Source organism: Equus asinus, chromosome 1, assembly GCF_041296235.1.
Source record: "Equus asinus isolate D_3611 breed Donkey chromosome 1, EquAss-T2T_v2, whole genome shotgun sequence".
Taxonomy (NCBI): Eukaryota; Metazoa; Chordata; class Mammalia; order Perissodactyla; family Equidae; genus Equus; species Equus asinus.
The window spans coordinates 169,347,291-169,373,874 of NC_091790.1; the positions used below are offsets into that span (position 1 = coordinate 169,347,291).

Consider the following 26,584-nt stretch of genomic DNA (forward strand, 5'->3'; position numbering starts at 1 on the left):
TATTTTCTTTCTCAAAACAATTTTAAGGTTGCACTAAATCTCTGCTAAAGTTGAGAACTTGTCCTATCCATGTACAGATGGTAGATCCATAGAAATATTCTAAGGTAGCAATAAACAGTATGAGAGAGAAAGGACATATTTCCTGTAAACTGTAGTCAAAACATTTATATTTTCAAGAACATAAATCCTTTAGGACTTGACTATCAGGAAGGCAGAAATATCCCTTCATCTACCTGAGGCAGCGGAATACAGAAAATGAAAAACCTCTGCATGGCCAGAGAGAGTTAAACAACTAGGAGTTGGGGGGATATTTGATTTTGTCAACGGACTAAGCCCAATTATTCCTTTGAATCAAATTTCAATAAAAGGATAAAGACAAAAGGGAAGGAAAGTGGATCCCCTTCCAATATAATTTTAAAATAGCCTTTCATTCACCTACTAGCTTTCTTGAAAAGAAATGTCCATATTGGTACAGGTGAAATGCCACGCTTTTGGCAATAGGAGGGTTCGCTGTATGATTCAGCTTGCTCACACAGTTGACACCACTCCTAAGAGTTGAGAAAGGCTTTATCTGGTGAAACATGAAGGAGGGCCAAACCCTTCACACAGGTTAGGTTAGTGCAGTGACTGTGAACAGACAGTAGGACTACTACCTCCATCATGAGTGACTTGGCATAGCAAAAGCAGCTGATATCTTAGGAGATCTGGTTGTGTGATAAGAACATCTGTCTCTCCAAGACTAGTGTAGAGTTATTAGAACCTATGTTAATGAGAAATGATAGGCTCATCTTCTCAGACTTTCCTTTCCAAGAATTTCTACTGCTTTCCCTTTAAATGAATTCTTGATGCTTCAAGCAAAGAACAATAAAACATACTGTGCATCAAATGCTCAAAGCTAAGCCATTCACCAAATATAATGTGCAGACCACTGAGAGCTCAATGATTGCAAGAATCATTAACCTGATTCCTCTGTGTTGTGTCCAACTGGAAGCAAAATACATCTCTGCCAGTTCTTAAACACAGACCTGGGAAATCACAGAATTTTTTAGCTGAAAGGGAATAAAATGGTTTTTCAGGGCTTCCCCAGAAGCTCAGGGGAACATCGGACTAGAGAGGTATCCAAGGCCACATGGCTTGGGAGTGGGCAGGCCAGGCTGGAATCTGGGTCTCTTGACGGCTGGTTCGGTGCTCATTTCCCAACTCAGAGTTGAATCTGATATGCTTGAGGAGAACTGAAACTCTTCCAGCTGCTCTGAGGAGCACATCCACCTACCTGTTTAAAATTTCCGCTCCGCCTCTGCTCCCAGTCCATCATATCATGAAAAATAGGAATCATGACATTCCGGAGATCCGGCTGGGGTATCAAGGTCACTTCTAGGAAGGGACCAATCAGGGCAGGGATGAAGTGAAGCTTGTGTTCTCCTAAATGGAATAAAATATTTGTGTTTCAGTATATTTAGTCTTAATAAGATTTTAGAAAATTAATATTATAAAATTTATTTAAAACTATTGCTACAAGTATATTCAGTTACAGTTGTCTTCCAAAGTAAAAAAATTTTTCCCTAAGCAGATACATAAACAGTAAATTTCCATGTGTTAATTAACATTTCTCCATCATTTTTTATTAAAACACTAGAGATTTACTTTTTTAACAGTTAAAAAAAGCCATATGATACAAGTAAAAATTTCTTAAATCATCAGGAATTGGTTATGTATACCATTGTACATTCACACGTTAAAACTCTTATGCAGCCATTAAAAATGAGGTTGAAGAAGGATAACAGGCAAAGTTTTCAATATAATTAACTGAAAAAGCGAGATACGATACAGTATTTAAAGGCACAACATCTTCCATTTAAAACATCTATATAGACAAATATGATAGTCTAGAAGATTATATCTGCTAATGTTAACCACAGTGGTTATCTCTGGGTAGAGGATCACAGGTGATTTTTATACATAAAAAAGATGGTTCCTATCTGTATTTTATAATTTTCCTAGCGTGTTTTTACATAATAAACACACGGCCTAAATAAAAATGTAAATGGTGGTCCAAAAAACATATAACAATTTTCTGAAAAGACTACAATGTAATAACAGTGAACTCAAAATGGTATATTAGCAAGTACTCAAAGGTATGGCGCTGATAATTCAGAGGAAAGGATGGTAGAGGGTGAGGTGGGCACAGATGATTTCATCCAGCAGATGAGTGTTGAGTTTAGTCCACTACCTTCATCATCTATGTTAAATCTCAAAGAGTTTCTCTTTTTATGGTGAGAATACTGTATGCTACGGAAAATGCACTATTTCTCAAGAACTAACCTTCAACATCATGGATGAAAGCATATGATACTGAAACTATCTATTTAAAACCCACAGAGGGGCCGGCTCCTTGGCCGAGTGGTTAAGTTCACGTGCTCCGATGTGGCGGCCCAGGGTTCACATCCTGGGCACGGACATGGCACCACTCATCAGGCCACGTTGAGGCGGCGTCCCACATCCCACAACTAGAAGGACATGCAACTCAGATACGCAACCGTGTACACAGGGGGTTTGGGGAGATAAAGCAGGAAAAAAAAAAAACAAAGACTGGCAACAGTTGTTAGCCCAGGTGCCAATCTTTGGGAAAAAAATAAAAAATAAAAAAATAAATAAATAAAACCCACAGCACAAGTTGGAAAGCTGAGCAGAAGATGGCTGGCTTCATGGAAGAGGATAATTTCCCCCTTGTCCTCTTTTCTACCTTTGATCTTTTGTAGTAAGGGGTGAATATGAACAAAATCATACTGTTCAGGCTTACTTGCCAATTTCAGAGTTATATACCTTCACATTAATTATCATTTTCTCTATTTCATTTTTTGTACTCGAAGGCATTAAGGTAGCCACAGAGCTTGGACATATATAAATCCAGGGTGCAAACAGACAGTTTAAATTTCTATTGACTTTAGAGGGATTTTTAAAGAAAAAAGAATATGAAAGAAAGAATTTGGAAAGAGGAAAAAAATGATGGATGAGTCAGCGATGGGCAAACCAGCGATGGGTGTTTGTGAAGTCACTGGTTTTTGTGACTGGAAGTGCCGTGGGATATTTCCGCCGTTCTTCAGAAGGTGGCCCCACCCCTTTTTCTCAATGCCATGGGAGCTTAGCAGGACACGCTCGCAGGCCCCTGCCCAGCTGAAAGTCCCTTTATATCACTGAAGTCACACAGTCCTTTCCTCTCTGAGGATTCATCAGAAGTAATTTGTTTCTCATCCTCTCTAAATTACTTATCCACACTCATGTATGTGAGGAATAACTTGACTTTTTCTTTCCTATCTTTACTTTTTTTTTTTTTAAAGATTGGCACCTGAGCTAACAACTGTTGCCAACCTTTTTTTCTTTTTCTTCTTCTTCTTCTCCCCAAAGTCCCCCCAGCACATAGTCGTATAGCCTACTTGTGAGTGGCCCTGGTTGTTCTGTGTGGGATGCGGCCTCAGCACGGCCTACCGAGCAGTGCCATGTCCGCACCCGGGATCCGAACTGGCAAAACCCCGGGCTGCCAAAGCGAAGTGCATGAACTTAACCACTCGGCCATGGGGCTGGCCCCTCCTATTTTCATTTTTGACCCAGGTAATATTTAATCTTTCCCAAGGGACTGCTTAGTTTTCCTCATCAGAGCAAGAACATCTCCTTCTTATTCATCAAAAGAAACTTCCTTATGAATCTAACCTTGGATATTTTCCTCCAAAAGAATGAATAATTTCAAGATCAACAAAGTCACTGTAGCACAATACACAGAACCATCAACTCATGGTCTTCTCCCTGTATTCCCCTATTCTCCCAACATACATATATCAAGCAGGTAACTAGCAGCCAGCATTGGCAATTCCTTTCTTCAGTTACTTTCGTCAGGGCAGAAAGGAGAAGCAATGTGAACTCAATCACTCTTACTATCATTTGTAAAAGCCTAAACCCACTCAATCCTTATTCAAGATGTCGTGGCAAGGGAGAGGAAGAAAGGGAAAAGGGAGAAGGAGATTCTTGTAGAGATGAAGGCTGGCAAGTCCTGAGATTAGCCAGCCTTACACCTGTTCTGTGACCCTGCCTTGGGAGATGGCGTAGGGCTTCAGAGTCTAGCCACAGATGCTGTGCCCCAGCAGAGCCATGGACTGAAGGGACCACGCACACAGGAAAAAGGCCATCTTGGCATGTGGCTAATAACCAGGAGGGCCTCCCTGCCACCTTGACACTGTGTGAAGTCACCAAACTTTTGCAGAGCTTTTGGTACGTGGGGTAAAGGGGGATGGGAGAGGCAAGGAGCACAAAATACAATGGAATTTCCTGCCAGCCCGGATAGTTTTCCCATGGCTGCCTTGGTGGAATGAGATTCAAGGCAGCTACATTACGATCTTTGTTTTTAATCTTTCCTGAGCCTGACATCTTTTGGCCTCTCTAACAAAGAACATCATCAACATGCACTTATTTTATTTACCACCATTTGCTTGAGTATTTTTGAATCTCTTTTTTCAAAATCTTTTCCATTTATAGACATTTTACAACCCTATTTTCTTCTCTTAAAAATTTTTTCTATGAAAAATCTCACATGTATACAAAACTATAAAGAATACTAAAACAGATCCCCACGTACCCATCATCTAGCTTCAATAATTACCAACAATTTTGCCGATCCTGTTTCACCTATTGCCCCAACTATTTTTTTCTCTAGCGTATTTTAAGGCAAATCTGAGATATCATATTGTTTTACTTGTACACACACCAGTAAGCATCTTTCACAGGTAGGACATTTCATAAATACAGAATCACAATGCCTTTATCATGCCTAACAAGGCAAACAATAATTCCTTAAATTAATCTAAAATCCAGCCTATATTGAAATTTCTGATTGTCCTAAAACATGTCATTTCCAGTTGCTTTCTTTCAATCACAACCCCAACAAAGTCCATACATGACATTTTGTAGCCTGATTTTCTATTGGCAGTAAAGAAGCCACACCTACATTTATATCATCATGCAGGAATGTATGAGGATAGCCTCACTTGCTGAAAACACACTGAAAACACAGAATCTGTGCAAATCTGAACAGGCTCTCCACCATAGAAAATTTAATTCCTCCCCAATCGGCAAAGCAAAATCTTGAAGCGTGTATGGCAACAGCAAACCAAACTTCATTTAAATGATTTCTCTTTCAACTGCAGATTTAGTATACTTTCCCCATCTCTAATTGTCAGCCACATGGTCTTGTTTTGAAGTATTTAGGACACCTGCTTCTTGGGTTGCTGGAGTTTTATATTTATGCACACAGAACAGCCTGCTAGGGAAGTATTGATTTTTCTGCAGCAGTTACAAGATGCTGTGTTTGCAAATGTGGAAGAAAGAGCCCACTGTATATTTAGTAAGAATGTTAGTTCAACTAAAAATAGAAAGAAAAAACTTAACCCTGCATGATGAATGCCAAAGGTGGGACACAGTAGTAAAGACTAACCTCTTTCTTTGCAGACTATTCTTGTAAGTGTAGGTACAAATGTATACAATTTTAGGGGAAGATTCATGCCTTCCCCCCACTCTCGACATAATATTTTTGGTTCTTCTACTCAGAAAATGAAAATACTGAGGAACATTTGAGAAAAGGTGTTCACTTCTCACTACTAGGTCTTTATTTTTTTTTTTGGTGAGGGAGATTGGCCCTGAGCTAACATCTGTGCCAGTCTTCCTCTATTTTAGTTTTTGGATGTGGGGTGCCACCACAGAACAGCTTGATGAGTAGTGTGTAGGTCCGTGCCCGGGAACAAACCTGTGAACTCCGGGCTGCTGAAGTGGAGCCAAACATAACCACCATGCCACTGGCTGACCCCAGTCCTTACTCTTTAAATATAAACTATTTTATCAAAACCACAATTAGATACTACTTCATATCCTTTAGGATGGCTACTATCCACACTTCTGAGTTAAACATAAATTACCAAAATCTGATTTAAAAATATTGTCCAGTAAAATTTGTGTTTTCAAATTAGACCAACTGAACAGCTTCAAGTGGCAAAAAGTGTTTTCAGTGACTGTGGGCATTTCCTCTCTTCTATATTCTAAAAGTTAGTGTTTTTTGTATCTACTAAAAACTACTGAAAATCTTGGTTTATGAAATCATAAAAGCTTATTTGCTTTACTAAAACTTGGCGAATTTGTCTTTATCAAGCTTTTTCCTGTTCCACAAAAAGAGGACAAAAAGTTTAAAATATAAACTTTAAAAACTAAGCTCTTAACAGGTATGGATCATTTTTTTTGTATCCCCCCCAAAATAACTTGTACATAGCCAGTGTTTTATGAACTATGCTAAATTGAATTTGTCGGTCTGTTCCATTAAAAATTACAAATCTATCATTATCTAAATAAATTCTCCTTTAGGATTTAAAATACTCAATATGACATATTTATAGGTAAACCAAATTATAACTAACATATTTTGATATTCCTAAGTAACAAGCTGACTTGTTATTTAGGTCTAGATGAGGTGTTAAAATAGTACCCTGAATACTTAATTTTTCTTATCATTTTTCAAAAATATATGTTGGAAGAGATGCTTTAACATTTCTGAACATTTTCCAATTCTAGTTGTTGTACAACTAGATCTTTAAAATTCACCTTATGTTTTGGAAGTCTCAAAAAAGTCAAGACACAACTCTAGGGAAATAATGCAGAAACCAAGGAATGAAGTGAAAATTTACACTCGTCAGACACTTGAACTAGTCATGCTGAGCATCCCTAGTCGAGTAAAATGAGCTTTTCTAACAGAGTCCTAGACCTGTGCTAGAGCTAGTCTTTAGGGCTGGAAAAACAAAGAAAGGGGCCATTGTCTAGAGCATTGCTTTTCAATCTTTAGCCAAGTGCATAAGAATCACCTGGAGAACTTGTTAAAACTAAGATTGTTGTGCCCCTGTCTCAGAGATTCTGTTCCAGTAGGTCTGGGGTGGAGCCACAGAATGTGCATTTCTTACAAGCTTCCAGGTGATGCAGATGCTGCTGGTCTGTTGAGAGCCACTGTCCTAAAGACTACTGACATAGCAATGTGTTACGGGGATCAGTATGCTCCAGAAATTTTTCACATTCTCTAGATTTCTGACGAAAATAAAGAAGTAATTTAACATAAAACCCAGAAGGATAGAAATATTTCTGTTTTAAAGACAAAACAGAGGAGAAAAGTTTATAGAGGATACAGTGACATCTTTAGGGGGACTAAAGGTGCCAGCTTTATTCAGCAAGCCAAGGGTCATGGGCCTACATGCATAGCTAACCTTGGCTTGGATAAAGATTTATGTGGAAATAACCATACTTGGCAATGCTAAGATTTATCTAGAAGAGGAAATCTGCCATGTTTTCTAAAATTCTAGCAACACAAACGAATCTGCCCTAGTCCTATCATTTTAGCTCTGACAAGAGCCTAAACAACCACAATAGCACTCCAATGCAGCATTCTTTGGAAAACACCTTGCTAAATTTATGCCAAATGCAATATGGACACTCCAAGGGCCTTGATCTGCTTTTGAAAACCAAGGACACAAAGAATCAAGGAAACAGGAAGACTGAGAGGAGTTCTCTTCAAATAAGACAATCTGATGCTATTTTTGAGCCTAATCTAAAGACACATCATGGACTTCTGGCTGGCCTTAGATAGTTGGAAGTTGCTTTCAAGATGCTAACTCACCTTTTTTTCTGAAAGTACTAGCAAGCATTGAACCCTGGGTTCAATCATATATAACAAGGCTATCTCAAATTGCAATGCATTTTTGAGAGATATACATATCCTGGTCAAAAATCACTCTGTAACATGAATTGAAGTAAAAACGGTAATGGTTCTACTTTCGCTTAAAGAAAACATATCCTGCCATCTCTAAGTTGTGCCTGAATGAACCCAAGAGAAAAGATACTTTCAGGTCATTACATATTCAATTAAAATAATTCCATCACTTTAATAAATCGCAAGGAGGAATTACAATGCAATAATAGTAAATTAATACTATAAACTTGCATAGTTAACATACCAAATTAAGGAAGTTATGAATCTCTAGGAAAAACCCCTATGCCAATAAGATTTTAAAATAATTTATTTTCTTAATATTCTTTTTTATGCAACCAAGTCTGTGTTATCAATTTGTTGAAATAGTAGGCTCTATCTGATGTGGCAGATTAACAAAATTGGATCTAATTATTTCTTAGCAACCGTAGATCCTTTTAAATCCTTTGGCTATACTCTTTATGATATAGGTCAATGTTGTCAAGTTTTTTAAGAGAAGCGATGCGTGAGTCAATGTTTCATGAAGTTTAATCTTAATTTTTTTATGATTCACAGCCTCAATCCAGAGTTCCAAAAATTTTGAGTTGTTATATTTCCAAATTCTGAAAGGTTAGCTCATTGCTAGAATTGCATGTATTACTGGAGCAATGCTAAATTATAAAATTTGTCATTCAATAATAATGAAACACACAAAGGTAAAGTGATTTTTTCAGACAGATGCCAATTTAAAGAATTAGTTGTAACTCTATTCGATGCCAAAGTGTCAATTACTTTCTATAGATATCTTTATTGATTTAGACATTTGGTTTCAAATGCTGTCATTGGTAACTTGCCCTTCTTCATTTGTACACTTAAAAGTACAGTGATGAACTATAAAATGGAAGTGGCGTCTCTTTTCATCACTTACCTAGGTTTTGCCACATGCTGAAAATTTCACAACCCATTGTTACCCGCATGTCACCATACCTAAAATAGAACAAAAATCAAACCTGACACAAAAGCTCCAGAACAAAGAAGTATTTGTGTCTCTTAGGATACCATCTACCATTCTGAATCAAAAGGCAGTATGTTTCTAATTAAAGATATTTAATGTACATCTTTTTTTATTGAGGTATAATTGACATGACATTATACTAGTTTCAGTTGTACAATATAATGACTTGATATTTGTCTATATTGCAAAACAATCATCACAATAAGTCCAGTTAATGTCCATCACCATGCACAGTTACAATTTTTTTCTTGTGACGAGAACTTTCAAGATCCACTCTCCCAGCTACTTTCAAATGTGCAATACAGTATTATCAACTATAGTCACCATGCTCTACATGACATTTCTATGATTCATTCATTTTATAACTGGAAATTTGTACAATGTACATGTCTTGATGCCTCTAATTAAAATTCTCATATAAATCCTTCAGTAAAATAGATTTGTCTCATAATTTTTCGCTTCTATATTAATTTTGAATCCTGAAAGATTGAGGACAAAAATGTGCGAATAAGTTCGAAATATGGAAATTTCCAGAAAAGACTGCTTATTGTCCTCTTGGTTATTGCCTCTCCACTGTGATTTCCAGTTACAGAAATCTGATTTATGAATCACTTGAACTAAGCACCCTTTAAAAGGCACAACACTTGTGCCTTATAGTCCCACCCGATTACGCACTGGTACTTACTTTTCTAACACCTTTTTCTTTTTGGAAGGTGTGAACATCTCTAATTGCAGACACAACTGGTTTATAAAAATGACTGCAAGGTAAAAGTAGGAATCCCAGATCTAAAATGAGAACAAGATATTTAAATACTATGGTGTTACAAAAATATTTACAGGTGAAGTGACACTATATCTTGGATTTTCTTGAAAAGCGATAAGTGGATGGGGATATAGTTGCAATAAGATTGGTCATGAGTTGATAATAGTCAGAGCTGGAGATGAGTACATGGGATTGATTACACTATTCTCTCTATTTTTATATATGCTTGAAATTTTCTATAACAAAGAAGTAAACTAACACCATCTACTTATTTATTACTTCAGTGATCTATCACAGGTTTCCTGAGCTCTCTTGTATATGTTAAATGGTAGATATTTTGATTCTCCTATAACATGTCTGTGTATCTCCAGGGAGGGTGAGGTATAAGATGGTTTACTTTATTCCTATGAGAATTCATTTTTTGGAACTTTTAATGTAGAAGTAAAATAAAAATACATATACTTCTTTGTATACGCTAATTGCCTTAAATTCAGAAAGTATATAAAAATTCCCTGCCCAGACAAATTTTTTGAGTCTAAGGTTTCTTACACCAAAAACAGCATCAGAAAGAGATCAGAATAAAATTCCCAGCAATAAACTTAACCAAAAACATTTAGGACATAACGGAAGGAAACAGCTCTACTGACACCATGTAAAATTAAAGATAAACAGCAGGAAAATATTACAAAGAATTAATATCTTTTATACATAAAGAGCTCTTACAAATAAAGAGAATATGATAAAACCCTGAGCAAAACAATGAATGAGGTCAAGAACAGACAACTGAAAAGATATGAATTTTAGCCAATAGTCAATAATTAATAACTATAAACTAATCAATAATTAGTAACTAATAAATAGTAAGAAATGCTAATTCAAGCAAAAAAGATTTTTTCCCCTAGGAAATTGTCAAAAAAAAGTCTTATTTTCTCATGTTGGTATAGATACAGGAAAACAGGCCAGCAAATATAAATGATACAACCTTTAACTCAACAATTCCACCTATAAATATTTATCCAAAGAAATAATTAGGGATATATACCAAGTTTTATTTTGTGAGGAGTACATAAAAAGGATAAAATTTATAAGAATGAAATAGAAACAACTTAAATATTAAAAAGTAGAGTTCTGATTATCAAATTCTGATATACTAATTATTACAAGGTCTGATATAAAGAAATATTGAGCAATCATTAAAATTCTCTTTTTTTTGTATATGTGCTTTTTTGTATTTTTTACTTATCACATAAGGAAATTTTATTAAATGTTTAATATGAAAAATGTTATTTAAAAAATAAGAAATAAAGATGCCAAAAAACATATGACACCACTAAGAAGGGAAGCCAACATGGGTACTGCCCACCTTTGTTTATCATTTATCATTTGCCATTTAAAAAATGTGTATATCAAGAATTCTTAGGCACCCAGACATATCACATTATATTATAGATGTATGGAGAGTTCTGCCTTAAAGAATCTTATTAATCTTCCAGTTTTTTTCTTTTGATTAATTCATTCTAAAAAATGGGAAGATGGAGAAGTAAAGGAAGTAAAGGGTTCGCTTTGTAAATATGTTCCTCATATAAGCTCTATTGTAAAACATGTCTAAAAACATTAGCTCTAAGTTCCCTTTGTCACGCATGGAGATCATACAGAAAAAAATGAGAATTAAAATTTATAGTAATCATAAAGAACTCTCTCCTCTAAAGCACTATGATTTCCACCAGGATGAGAAGCATGATTATAGCTCTAATTTGTTCACAGATATAACGAAATCTCTTTTCATTTTATTCATAGTTAAAACTAATATGGCCCAAGATTAATTGAGGTAGCTGGAATAAACTTATTTTCCTATTATTAAGAGAAAGAAAATATATTAGGTCATTTCTTGAAGTACAATGTGAAACTTTTCAGCCCAAGCAGGAGAGTCATCTACATGGATACTTACCTTATAATCAAAGTTTTCATTTAAGAAGTTCTTGCGAAGTGCATCTGATAGGTATAGAACTGTTGTAATAATTACGCTAGTGACAAAAAAAGTACATATTAAGTTGCAGCCTTCATATTAGTGGAAATCATTTATTAGATAAGAATAAAGAGCAACTAAGACAAAAGAAAACCTTCTTCAGTAAGCATGTGGAACAAGATTAGATAATTCATATTTGAAATAAAAAAAGAGATACCAGGCAAAAAAAAAAAGGAAAAAATTTATCACTAGGGTCTGGTTCTTTGTAAAATGATACACAGAAAGATCTATGAATTCATATGACTCGGTCAGAAATACATTAATCTCTTGATGTTTCCTAATGATTTTATTAATTTCTGAATAAAGCAAAAATATTTAACACAAATATAATATTCCATATTTGATTAACATAGAAGAAAGCCACACTTTTTAAAAATACAGAAAAAGAAATGGAACTCAAGGAGGGAATGGACAGGATAAAATGATAGAATATAGTTTTGAGTATTTATTAGATGTGTTCTCTCTCCCCTGTTTAAAATGTTAGGGGGCATGAAAGAGCCATAGAAGGCAGATTCCCTCTCTCATGCCGACAAGCCTGTCACTAAAGGAACAATTACAGACAGTGAGATTGTCTATAAAATAGTACTAAGCTGCGTGAAACTAACAGTGAGTGTTACAGCAATTCAGAGAATGTAGTATCTCAGAGCTGGAGAAATTAGGAGGAAAGCTTGACAGAGGGGACATACATAGCCATGTGTTCTTGCTGGGGAGATTAAAAAAGAAGGGTTTGGTGAGCATTCTTGGTTAATTCTAGACTTATGTAATTTGTCAAAATTTGTTCCTTTTTGCAGCTATAAAAGTATACATACCAAAACTGAATACATTCCCAATTGGTTCATTTAATGTTAGATACAGCATTATATTGAAATAAGACAGGCCACTCTCCAAGCTACTCTAAACTAAGCACCAATGTATAAATGGTTGATACTTAAAACTCTTTGGCCTTTTCTGGGATGCATGCGAAAGACAGTGCTTGTGATGTAATGAGGCGCCAGTCCTCACCATAGGATTTGGAATTGAAGGATATAGTTGCATGACTCTAGGTAAAACAAAATGAAATAAAACAAAACACCCAACCAACTTCATACCTTGGTTATCTTACTTGTAAAATATAGATTAGAAGGATATTTACTAATTAGAAGCATATTTATAGTCCTTGAAGGACATAAATGTTCATTACTGTTATCTGCTGGAAAACTCACTATTATAGCCTTCTTGTGGGGAAAGGGAACACTAACCAGATTAAGGGGTTGGATGGTTTAATGTGAAAGCTCATGGTAAAGAAAGAAAAAGAGAAGAAAACCACTACTTCTTGGGCACCTGCTCTATCCTGAGCAAGTACTGTGGTAATGCATGCACATTTTACATATGTCATTTACATCTCTCAGTGAATCTTACTATCAAAGTTAGGTATAAGTAACGCCTATGAAATTGAGAAGTCCTGTGACGTCTTCAGCCCCCCAAATGGCAGACACCATCAGTGAATTTCATATCAAAGAGAGAAATCACCTACAAATAACAGTATAAAGTGGCAGTTTTCTACAGACGCTGGCAAATTCAATGATGATAACTAAAGAAATCATTAAAGTTCCCAAAGTAGTTTATTCAGACCTTATTATATGAAACTAAAGCATGATTATCAGAAAATGGAATGCTATGAGGCAAGGAAGCAGTTCTTGGCCCAGCATCTAGAAGATTGTTAGACTGCTTTTTGTTTCATTTTGCTGAGGAAGATTGGCCCTGAGCTAACATCTGTTGCCAATCTTCCTCTGTTTTGTATGTGGGATGCTGTCACAGCATGACCTGACGAGTGGTGTGTAGGTCTGTGCCCGGGATCCAAAACCATGAACCCCACACCACCGAAGCAGAGCACATGAACCTAACCACTATGCCACAGGACCAGACCCCTAGGCTTTTAAGTTTAAAGAAGAAAATTTTGCGTCCTTAACATGTGGTTCTAAGCACAGACATTCTACTTTGACATGCAATGGAGAAATACACACAGTCCCTCTATACCTGAGTTTTACATTAAAAAAAACACCTTCTGGCCCACAACTCTAGCTTGGATTGTTGCTCAGAAACAATAACCTCTGGTGTTAGTGAAACATGACATATCTGGGATTTAGACTATTGGGCTTAACATCCTGGAAAGGAGCCAACCAATTCAATCTTCCAAATGAGAAGCTATTCCGAGGTAAAGATTACTCATTTGTTATTTATATGCTGGGTCCCAAACACAACCAATAAAATTCAGAGCTTGTTCAACTGTACTTACTAGTAAACAATGTGGAGCCTCTGTGGCCTTATTATGGACCAGTGAGTCTCAATTTGGCTGCTTATTGGAAGCACCTGGGAACTTTAAAATACAGATGTCTGGGTCACATCCCCAGGGATTCTAACGATCAGATTGCAGTGCAACCTGGACTTCAGGATTGTTACAACTCCCAGGTGATTCTTTTGTACACCCAGAGCTAAGAACTCTCTACCAAGAGCAGTGCTTTTCAAATGTAATGGGTACCTCGCCATCTAGTTCAAATGCAGATTATGATTCAGTAGGCCTGGGGTGGGGCCTGAGACTGCATTTCGGACAAGCTCCAGGGGATGCTCATGCTGTTGATCCACAGCTCACTCTCTGAAGAGCAAGGCTCTAGAGAGGCCTGAGTCAGAAAAACATTCCAACAAACTCTGCTTCACATTTTCCCGGCTTCCAGAACTTTAGGCCAATGACTGTTCTTATGGTTCTTTAATGGGGCACGCAATCCTTGCTCTAGATGGAACACCTCATCTTCTCATCAAGGCTGCTTTATCATGAGGCACAAGAGGCACAGGGCAAGGGTCTAGGAGCTTCTCAGGGCCTTCGGAAAATACTGAGACCTGAAAAAACGTGATGGGATTAAAAATTAAAACTGCAAAATAAAAACTAAAAAAAGTTAATTACATGTCCACCGAATGCAACATGATCAATTTCAGTAACTGTCCAATTTAATATTTGTGCAATTTCTATTATATTAAAAAATTGTAGGTTGCTTTTTATAACTTTCCAAGAATTCCTAAACATATAAAAATGCTGAGAAATCACAGCCAATTGGAATGAAATGATTTTACTCATAGGCCAATAATTTAAAAAGCAAAAGGTAAAAATTGCTTTTCACTTTTTCTTTAGTAAAATATATCTAATGTGGCATGTGAGTCTCTTTAATACAGTTCATATGATAAGGAGTAAACCTACAAAAATAAGACTTCCTAGGGCTAGAAAGATCTTGAAATGACTCTACCTCAACTGCTTTCCATTTATGCTTATAATGTTCAGCCCAAGTCACAGAGGCAACTCCCAGAGCTTTTTATGGTAACTCAGTACTGAGTCAGTTTCCTGGCACACAGGTCCCCAAGCCAGCTAAAGGCATTTATACATTATTGCTTCTTCATTGTAGCGGATACCTGTGGTGGTTAGGGATCTCTCTTTACTTGTTCCTATTTATCCAAAACCATGTGGCTCCCTTGGTTTTATTCTGTTACTCATGACTCAGTCTCTGAATACGGGGACATTTCAAATCTCAGTGCTCCAACTCAATAGCCAAGAAAGGTTTGCAATCTGTTACTGCAAATGGTCAAATTACTGATATCTGCTATAGAAATGCAGGCACAAGGATCACTTTTGACAACCATAATCTACGGGCACAGCATGATAAAATTTACACATAAAAGAGGAACTGATGCATAGGAAATAAATGTTACTGCTTCAGGTTTTCCAGTTGCCACCTCATTCTGGCCTTTAGGAAGTATCTTTAAGCAATGCTATCTCCCTGAGAGAGAAACCTCATCTCCTATAATGTGTCCTTTTGAAAACTAACGTGATAAGGAGTGATTTTGTTTTCAGTCAAGGAAGCATGCAGTGTGGGTGAGGTAAAAAGAATGAACAAGGATTGAAACAGAAGCATTTTAAAAATGCCCTTGACCTACTCCACTGGGCACTACTGGCATAAAATCACTCATGTGGCAGCAGCCTCAGTTTTGACCTATTAGGCTCGGAGCCTAAGGAAGTCTTTCCTTCTTGTATTCATTCTCACTACCAACTCCTGAAACTCACCAGGAGATGCAGTGCACAAGCAATTCCTATGTAAATATTTGCTGTAACTTTATTTAAGTTTGGCATATTCATCTTATAATATATGGTTTTGATAAAAATCAGTATCTTATCTCTCCCTGGACAGTAAAATAGTTTAAGGATAATTACCCTTAACAGAAAAACAACAAAAAACAGTAACAGCTGTGTCAATGAGTGCTTGATAGATTAGCTACTCTCCTACCCAACTTTTCATGGTCAGAATCACATACTCTGTCTTCCTTCCTGTTACCATGGATAAACTGTCAACTCTTAGCTAAGGCCAAGCTTCCTTTGTGTGCACGAGGTCAGTGTTACTCTAAGAGTGGTAAGCTTCCTTCATTGAGAAGGACTTCCTACAAAAAATAATGTCACTTGAACTAAGCTGCATGCTTACACAGCTGATTTAATTTCTAGTGCAAGCTGATTGTGAACAGGTAACAGACAGTTCTCGAACAGGCACACTGAGCAATACTACACTCAAACCCCTCCCCACTTGCCTGCCTAAGGACATTGTTCCTTCACTTATCTCTGTGTTCTTTAGCATCATCAATACTTCTGTCTTTATCGGACCATTCCTATTAGTAGACCAACAGGCTATAATATTTCATATTTTAAAAAGAATCCTAGTCCCCACATCTCCTTCCAGTTATAGCCCCATTTCTCTGCTCTCTTTTACAGGAAAACTCTTCTGAAGAGCTGCCTATAATTACTGTTTTCACTTTCTCAATTCCCATCTGTTCTTGAATGCACTCTAATAAGGCTTTCATCTCCACCATGCCACTGAAACAGCACTTGTCAAGGTCACCAATATCCGTACCATGTTGCCAAATCTCAGGGGCAACTGTCAGTCTTCATCATCCTCAACCTCCCAGCAGCTCTGATACTCCTTCCATCATGAAATACTTTCTTCACAGGATGTTATACTTTGCTGGTTCTCACTGTGCATCATGGGCTGCCTGCTCCTTTTCAGCCTCCCTTTGCTGGATGCTTCTCCACATCCTGACCTTTAAAATGTTGGCAAGCTCCAGGGCCCAGTCCTAAGTACTTTTCTCTTTTCAATCTACACTTTCTTCCTGGGTGCTCTCATTCCGTTCTATGGCTTCAAATACTATCCACAGGCTGATGACCCTCACATGCCATCTCTAGCCCTGACCTCTTCCCTGAGCTCCATACCAGCTTGTCTAGCTTCCCCTTGTACATCGCCACTTGGATACCTAACAGCATCTCAAACTTCTGTTCAACTTAGGATTCATCACCTCTCCCACCCCCAAAGCTGGTCCTCTCTCAGTATTTTCTACCTAAGAGAATGGCACCACCGTCCTTCTGTTCACGCCAAAATTTTAAAGGCCAGTTTCAATTTTTTCTCTCCTATCCACATCCAGTCATCTGCAAGTCTTGTCATCTCTATCTCCAAAATTGATCTTCTTGCTACCTTCATTGCTATCTACCTGTTCACACCATCATCATCTCTTACCTGGATTGCTGTATTAAGCTCCTAACTGGTCCTTCCTGGTTTCTCTTTTGTCTCTCTACCCACAGATATGTGGGCCCTGTCTTTCTCTTCCAATCTCATCTTTATGGGTTCCTTCCCTCCTCGTATTTCAGCCACACTAACAGTCTTTCAGTTCCTTAAATGTGCCATATTCACTCTGACCACAGGGCCTTTGTATATGATATTCCTGTTGACAAGAACATTCTTCCTTTGCTGTTTATCTATTAACTCCTGGTTTAGCTTTCAGCTCAAGTTTTACTCCCTCATGAAAGACCCCTCCTATGCCAGTCCAGAACAAATTTCCTTTCATAAACACCTTCATAGAATTGTGCTCTTTAGCTTTATGGAATTTACTTTACACATTAGGCACTAAAAAATATTTGCTGAATGGATGGGTCCGTGAATGAACGGAATCTTCGATTCTACAAATCATTTATTTGCTATATAGATCTCATTTGAAAGCTAAGTTGGTTAAAGGGAATAGTCAACTAAATAATTCAGTGTTTGGTGGGAAAAAACACAAAAGAAAATGTAGGATATATTTGAAGCCAACAGGCACACAAGGTATACAGAATAAGGGCCTGAAATGTCAAGCACAGGCCCAGGGAGCTTTTACTTTCCTCAATAAGCTAGTCTGTTATAAGATTTATTTCCTTGAAAATATGTATAAAGCTGTAACTTTATTTTTGTACCTTAATGTGTATGGGAAGGGGGTGGAGAGAAGCTTGTCTCAAAGTGTCCTGTATTTTTGGTACTTAATTTTCATCTCCCTTATGTTCCTTCTTTCTCAGATTGAGCAGTTGTCCTCATCAGAAACATTTACCAAGAACTTACAGTGGGCACAATATAGCTTCGCAAGCAAGCAAGAGAAGTCACGTTTCTCGTCCTTGGGAAATTCAGCCTGGACACACTTACTATGTTACACAATATTAGAGATTCAGGTGGAAATAAACAAAAGACCATCCTAATCACCACGTGTCCAGTCACAGCTTTTGGCAGGACTTCGCATAAAGTACGGAAGCTATAGGATTCTGGACCACCCAGTTTATAGATGAAAGTTAAAGGCATTTAACTTACCTGAAAACACAGGAAGAAAGGACCAACACATAGAAGAATACATATTTTGAGGGATGAGCTATTCACTTGAGTTCAAGGGCAGGACAATGGTGACTTCTCAGCTAGTTACTAACAATTCAACATGTATTAAGTACACGAGTGGGTAGTAAAAGTGGGACTTTGGGTTAAAATGCCTCTTTGAGGGGCCCTAATTAAACATTTGTCTAAGAAAGTTAGTATCTTGGAAGAAGAGGTGGCCAATCTCCGAGGCACAGACCTGCCTCCTGCAACTTGCTTCTATGCACTTCAGCAAAGTGGGAACTTTTCTTTCCAGTATATGCTCTTTAACATATTTAAAATATCTTTAACATCCTTCAGAAATTTATTTTCCTACCAATATTATAGAGGTTAACATTTTTTACAGATAAAGCACACATAGGTGAAACCTTATATGTGGACTATATTGCATTTATAAAGCAAGAAAAATCTCCTATGCTTTCATAATTTGAATGTGAAATGACTATGACAACTAAAAAAGAAGAAGAGAGGAAAAGAGAAGCAAGTAGAACAGAATAGAGTAGGTGGTCTGTTCCAAGTTGGCAGGTGCTGCACCGGGCCCTGGAGTCCTGTCTATGAATTAGGTTGGACTTGCCGCTGCCAGCCATTGCCAGTGGAAAAGCAGTGCCAGATTCCTATTGGCACTGACTTGGGTGGCAATGGAATGATATTATTGCATTTAGCAAAGGCTGATGGCCTTTTTCTTGGGTTTGCTATGGGAGTAATCTTCTGTTTAAATGTGTTACAAAGAGTTTATCTCTAACAAAACCATGCTCCTACTTGGTTAACACTATAGATAGAAATCTTGAACATCATGGGTTTCCTCAAAAGCAGAATCTATGCTGTCAACCACTTGTGTGACCATGAAGTCTTCATAAATAAAGTAGAGATTTTTAGGTGGGGTAGAGAGAGATGGCATTTAATATCAAAAAGCCACATGGTTGTCATGGTTTTCAGAAGCTCAAGAACAGCCTGTGTACGTAAGGAACAAAATGTCAAGTTTACTTTCAGTTTGAATTTCTGCCACTGAAAATTCTAATTCAAATCAAAATACCCCCTTGCACACAGGGCAGGCAGAATGACCTAACGATGACACTGTGTGATGATGATGTCAGTAGCCTGAACCCCTTCCCATCTGGCTCCCTGGATCACTTCATAGCCCTCTCTAGGTGCCCAGAATGTTTGATGTTTGGTAATAGGGCCAGATATGTGACCAATAGCTCCCACTTAAATCTGCAGCATCAGGACATCCAGATGAAGAGATATTTGATTCTACTCACAGATATCAAACTAAATATGCTAAATTCTAGAGAGAGCTATTTCAGTAATTCAATTAGTCTTCAAAATGGAAAAGCTGCTTCTGTACTTATGTAAAATATAATATGCCATATTATACTATTTGTTACTTCACAAAGTTTTTAACACATCATTTTAACACCTCCACATCTATAAATGTATACTGCAGCATAAGCCATATTTGGTATATCTAATAAAAATCAAATCCTGTATTCCTAGGTCTCTACTATCATCATACCTGGGCATCTGGGGAGGACATATGGCATCTTCGGGCTATGGAGGATACCTAGAGAATCCAACCTTCACCCTAAGCATGAGGGTGTTGGGGACTGAAGAAGAGGAGGAAGGAGAAACAAGCAAATGTGGGCTTAAAAGTAAGAATGCTTATGAAACAGGGTAAATTACAAGTGTGGGAGTAAAGATCAGGCCAGTTTCCTAAAGAACTTCATCTCCATTCTGTATCCTGAGACGACAGAGATAAGAAGTGAGAGAGCAGATAAATCTATGACGCTTACTCTCTGGGAATGGCTTCTGCCTCCTTGTCTCCATTTCTGGCTCCGACTCCTTCCAGCACTGACCTCATATCATTTTATTTTTTTGCTGGATATGCTTAACATGAGCTAATCTTATCAACTCCCAGAGATTCAACTTTACATCAATAGCTTCCCAAATGTCTGTATCTAGTTCTGAACTCTTCTCAGAACACTATTTTCAACTCTCTACTGGCCAAATCACCTAGCTTTGGAAAGGGAACTTCAATCTTCACGTGTCCAACTCAGGGTTGTATCTTATTCCCAGTGCTCAGCACACAGTAGATGCTCAATGTATTTTGTTGCATTAAAATGAATTAAGAAACATCAGAAATGACTCAGGTGTCCAGCACCAGGGCTAGTTACATAAACTATGGTACATCCATTCAATGGAATACTAAATATCTGTAAAAGAAAAAAACCAGAAAAGAATGAGCAGCTTTCTATGTACTAATGTGGGAACATTGCCAGGATTTTGAAGGGAAAGAGCAATGTGCAGAAGAGTATATATTATGCTTCCTGCTAGGCTCTGCATATAGGAACAGTGGAAGGATATGCAAAAAACTAATAAAAGTGGTTACTATAGGATAGGGGTAGGGGACAAAGAAGGTAGGAGGGAGTGTGACTTCTAAATGCATAATTTTTTTTAAAAAGAGTGAGAGAAGTTAATTCAGAGGCAAAGAAAAAGAACCCCAGGACTTGGAGATTTCAAACTTGAAATCAAACTAAAAAGATCATTTTGTACTCTCCTCTTCCCCTACACAATGCATTGAAATTATCATCAATTTAAATGTCTTACTTGTTAGCCACCAAGCGCATAACAGTCCAGTCCTTTGGAAACATCTCTGGGCGTATCAATATTCGGAACACAGTAAATATCTGCAGCAGGAAATCCTTGGATAAGGAGGAGAAAGACCATTTCACTTAGTTATTATAACTGTCAACACACACACACACAACACTGCTGTTACCATTTCCAAGGCAATTACAGAGAAGAAGGGAGCCATACTTGAACAGTGCACCCAGGAGAAGGAATCTTTACCTTCCCCTTCTCAACACCCAACTGGTTTGCTACTCCTTCCCAAATGTTCCCTTTTCTGTCTCTCTTTCGCATGCACGGTGGAAATGACTTGTCATTTCTCTTCAAAAGCTCTAAAAATTCAGGTTTAGAAATAAAATGGAAAACTACTCATAGAAGATTGGCCGGCAAAAATATTCTTTGTTTTATTATAGGGTTCTAAACATCAGAACTTTCCAACTCAAAACAATGATAAACAGTCCTGGCTCAGCTCTGCTTTCTTTTAAGTGGGTTAACACCATTAATACTGCATCTTCAGAATGCCTTCTAAGAAACATGGGTTTTTGCTTAAGATGCTTTTTAACGAATATAACTTTCTAAATTTTATAGAATCTGAGTGTGCTATGCAGAATAAATTTAAATAAGGATGTGTGCTAAGCTAAGCCCAGTGACGAGTACTTAGAAGCTAAGAGTGTCAAAGCATTCTTCACAGAGATGCCACGCCAGAGGGCAGTGGTATTTACTGAGATGTTATCTTTAAACCGATCACCCAGAAACATTCTTGACAAGAAGCTCTTGTCAGACATGAAAATATCTCTTCTTAAAACATTACAAGAGATAGGACACAAAACACTGTAGCACATTACACTTAAAGGGGAATCTAGCAGATAATGTACCACATCTAATAATGAAGTGGAGCTCGCCCTACTCAAAACAAGATGGGTGCAATCTAGCTTTGATTTAGTCTATTAACTGGAAAACTTACAGACTTTTTTGTAACCTTCAGTGCTGCTGGGAAAATATATCTCACTAACAATCTGATTGAAGGCAACAGCATGGTGTTGCTTAAAAAATTTTTAAAAAAACCAAAACAGCAGAGTTTTACTTATCAAACCCAACAACACATTATGTTAAACATGTAAGCTGCCTGAACATAAGATAATGGTTGTCACTCATACCATCAGAAGAGAGAAAGAATCTAAAAAAAACTAAGACACATGTCGTAGCTTTGTGTATGTGTGTGTGTGTGTGTGTGTGTTACATACTCTAACAGTTTTGATCAAGCCCATAAATATTTTGACAAGAATTTATTTTAGCTTCTTTGGCATCAACACATATGTTGATATGCAGTATGCGCCATGTGGAAATGTGCCCACTAGGTCATCTGTCTTTAAATGGCCAGACAGACCCTGTCTGTGTCTGCAGAATCACCAGAGACAGAGTTTCCCAAATGTATTCCACTGCAGGTCAAATAATTTTGGAAAACACGTCACATTCTAGCCTTCCCTTGGAAGAGGAGGTCATTAGCATACTATAACTGTGAGAAGCGCTTTTTAATGCATTTCTAAAACTTATTCTAAACAGTTTTTCGGTTATTTCTTTTGGGTCTCTCAGATATGAATACATATAAACCCTGCAAAAATTGATGTTTGCATTTACCTTTCAAAGGTTATACCCCACTTTAATTTCCTGTCTTGTTGCATTTGCTTAGATATTAAAGAAAAACCATGAAAGTGGGGAGTCATTTGTTTTTCATAGTCTCTAATTAGTTAGGTATAGTTTAAATAAGTTCTGAAATAGTGAAGTTTCATCTTCTCTCCTCAAAACTTTTAACAGAATTGGAAATTGGAGGCAGCACCCTTAGGGATGGTGTGTGTGTGTGTGTATAGGCAGGGGGATGGTGATGTCAGTTGCACAGAGAAAAAAACTAGCTGAAAGAACTGACTGAACTGACTACAGGAGGCAAGACATTTATCTTATGTGCTAGCAACTCTGGTGGTTCTTTTGTAGTGCTGGGGACAAAGGGAAAGTTATTTGAGGTGTAGGGGTTTTCCTAGTCCCATTTATCTCACAAAGTAAAATGTGTGGCAGCTTGTGACACCGTGCCAATGCCTATGTATTGACAGAAATCTTTATTTCTCCTAAGAAAACTTTTCAGCATCTCAAGTAGCTTTTCAGGTATTCATTCAGGCTTTATTCACCTTTATAGATCCAAACACATTCATTCGTAGAAACCTTATAATGAAAATAAAGGAACATTATACTGAAAATCAGGAAACCTAGATTTTAATCCTGGCTCTGCAATTAACTAGCTCAATGACCTTGGCAACTTATTTAACTCTTGGAACTGAGCCCTCTTACTTGGAAAACGTGGGAGCTTTAAGGTCTCTTGCCGTTAAAATCTTGGAGATTTAAAAAAGTTAATATGATCGTTTATTTATTCATGTAGTGCACAAAATTTTTCTTATTTCTAAACTGTAGACTAATGTTTCATCAGATAGTAACACAAACACCTTCCATCATAGTACTTACATGTAATTTAGTTCAGCAAGTATTTCTTGTCAACTACCATGCAACACGCTTCATTTCAAACTCAGTTCTAATATTTTAAAACCCTAAAACCTGAATGCTGGATTCTTCAACATCCCTCTCCTTTCTTCCCCAAATACAGTGGTATTTCCTTGTCTGCCCTCATAAGCAATTTTCAGCTCTGATCATTTCACTAAATACGTGCTTTTGCATAGATTTGTGAAATTATTTTGCACACATAACAATAACTAAGTAACAGATTCTTTTCATAATTTAAAAAAAGAACACTGCTATAATAATATCCCTGTTTGCATAGCAAGAAATAAGCATTTCAAATGCCACCATTTTAAAATTGGCAGCCTGGCAAGCAGTTTCTTTTTTTGTTTGTTTACTTCAAATAGCACAACATGGTAACTTAAATGCTACTGATTTTTGCTCAAATAAGGGTTCAAAATAAAGAAAGAAACAAAGAAGTGCTACTTTATAGAAACACTTTTCCTACAGTGCAAGAGGTGCAAGTAAAAAAGTTCATACGAAACCCTTCCAAAACAATAAAAAGTCCCATATTCAAGTAAAAAACAGGAGCAATTGTTATGATTTTAGAAATTATTACTAATGTTTATTCATCCATAAATATTGGCTGCTTCACTATGTACCAGGCACTGTGTAGGATACTGGGGATACCTAGTGGGGTAAGCTATATCCTTTCATTTATTCGTGCAAGAGAATCTATGGAGGGCCTGTCACACGGCACACCACAGTAAGTAACTGAACGTAATCTTTGCCTTCACGAAGCTCACAGTTTGGTGGGAGAGATGAATGTTAATCTAAAAACCATACAGATCTATGCCTGCACTACAATCTAGGATAAGACTGAGGGCCGGGTATTCCACAAAGAGCGAAGAGCACCTAGCTCAGAGGCAAGAGAGAGCACAGGGTTGCCCAACTGCAAGGGGAGCAGCAAGAAATGGGGCTGAAAGATAAACAGGGACAAATGAAAGATGGATGGATGGAAGGATGGATAGATATACAGACAGACAGAGAGATGATAAATAAACAGGCACCAAAGATAAATAAATAAATGAAAGATAAATAAATAGGGATCAATCAAAGATAAATAAATAAGTGAAAGAGAAATAAAAGATAAATCTCATACCTTTCCCATGGCAAGCAGTTTGGAAATGTACCCTGAGGGCAAACTGGAGACACTGAGGGGTTTTATGCAGATGTGTGAGAGGATCAAATTTGTGTTTTACAAAGATTATCTGACTATAATACATAAAGAATTGTTTTGTGTTTACACACGATACTATGGTATCAGAACAGCACAAAATAGAAATTAGGTGTATGAAACAAAATTGGTCAGACACAGAAGGAGGAATTCTGAGATCATGAAACTTGAGTTAAGACATTCAAAAAAGAAAGCACCATGAGGTGGGTAAACAGACTAGGACATTGTCTGCTTATGTCAAGAGCAATGAATGGGACAGAGTTTTCTAGGAACACCTTTCCTTTACTTACCATTTAGATGATAGTCAAATCTATTTTAAAAATTTGCATAAACTTCAAATGTGTAACACCCTTGATAAGGGGTTTGAATTCAATTAAAGGGTGTTAATAATCATTATCACATTGAACTTTGTATCCTTAAAATTGAATATTTAAGTACATTATGCAAAGATAACTCCCAAATGGTCTTCAATCTTCAAGAGCTATAGAACTATTTTTCTATAATAAAAGACTCTAAGTTAAAATAATCGTATGGAAAAAGATGGCTTGTGAAGCAGGCAGACATTTATCAAGAGGGTTGATTCATTCAACAAAGATTTAAATATTCCAGGCTCTGTGCTTAGGACACAAAGACATGGTACCTACTCTCAAAGTCCATAGTCATCAAGAAGACAAGGACACAACACATCATTACGATGTATTGTTTCATGTTATCATTGGCGGGGGGGGGGGGGGGGGGGGGGGGGGGGGGGCGGTGAACTACAGTCTGTGAAGGCTTCATAAAGAAGGTGATACACGAGTTGGATTTATAGCATGAGTTGAAATCAGGGAAGGGATTAACAGGGGTACAAATTATGCAATGGAAGCGAGGTGGTGGTGGAATAGGCATTTTAGGTAAACAAAAAAAATTCAGAAAAACAAAACCTTATATACATGTTACAAATATACAAATTTTAAGTGGCTGGAGTGAAAGGTGTTTGGAAAAGGGTGCAGGACAATGAAGATGGAAGGTAGACTGAGGATAGAGAAGACTTGACAGAGATTGGATTTTTCCTGTAAGTAACATGAAGTTGTCCGAGTTTTAAAGTTGGATTGAGACTTAATCAGATAGGATTTTTGAAAGCTGGTGGGCCAGTATATGGGAGACAATGAAAGGTTATAATAATGCTGTACTTAACTTCCAGAACACATATAATCTCTTGCTTAAAGAAAGATCCCCACAGCTCTATATGAAAAGCCATGATCAACAAAGAACAGGAGGCTCACTGCTCTCTAAATATATGAAATACCAGGGATATGGACAAAACTTTAGTCCCCCATAGAAGGTGGGTGTATAATAAAATATTATTGACTACAGAAGGAGGAAAAAACCCAATCACTTCCTAGTTTTTGATTTGGTTCATTTCTAAAATAATGCCATGTTTTAGAGAAGAAAAGCATTAAACAATGCAGAAGAGCAGCCCTCAGGTGCTGGCTCCTACACACTTCTGTTGACACTGTGACTCACACCACTCATGCACAAGTACCTGAGGACCAAGGAGAAGAAATGGCGTACTGTTCAAAATGCCAGAAGCCACTCCAATAGTAACCCTGGAGACATCCAGGTTCTTAAAGCAAGAATGGAGTTAAAACACCATTAGTCTTAGCAGATACTTGAGAAGTACATACTTTCAAAATTCATTTTGACTTTAGAGAACCATTGGGAAATGCTAGCCCAAATCTTTCCTTGAATTGATAAGAAAGAAAAAAGGAGTGATGCCAGGAATAAAGAACAACAAAAATATTAATTTGAAGATTTCTATATATAATTTTCAGTATCAATTAGATTTAAAATATGTATATCCCATGATGCAGCAATTCTACATCCAGGAAATTCATTCTACAGCAATAAGGGCACAAGTCCATAGAGATAAATGTATCA

General features: G+C 37.2%; 1 protein-coding gene across 6 annotated transcripts in view; it reads right to left on the minus strand.

Moving 5' to 3' along the window:
* DOCK4 (dedicator of cytokinesis 4) overlaps positions 1-26,584 on the minus strand; it is a 429,709-nt gene that overhangs the window by 59,248 nt on the left and 343,877 nt on the right. For all 6 annotated transcript variants that reach the window (XR_011503969.1, XM_070512024.1, XM_044764600.2 and 3 more), the window contains exons 27-31: positions 20,905-20,999; positions 11,492-11,567; positions 9,466-9,566; positions 8,694-8,752; positions 1,274-1,422 (exon numbers count right to left, since the gene is read on the minus strand). Coding sequence is in view for 5 of the 6 variants with exons in the window: in XM_070512024.1 (XP_070368125.1) it covers positions 1,274-1,422; positions 8,694-8,752; positions 9,466-9,566; positions 11,492-11,567; positions 20,905-20,999 (480 nt within the window). In the remaining variant the exon portion in view is untranslated. The remainder of the gene's footprint in view (positions 1-1,273; positions 1,423-8,693; positions 8,753-9,465; positions 9,567-11,491; positions 11,568-20,904; positions 21,000-26,584) is intronic.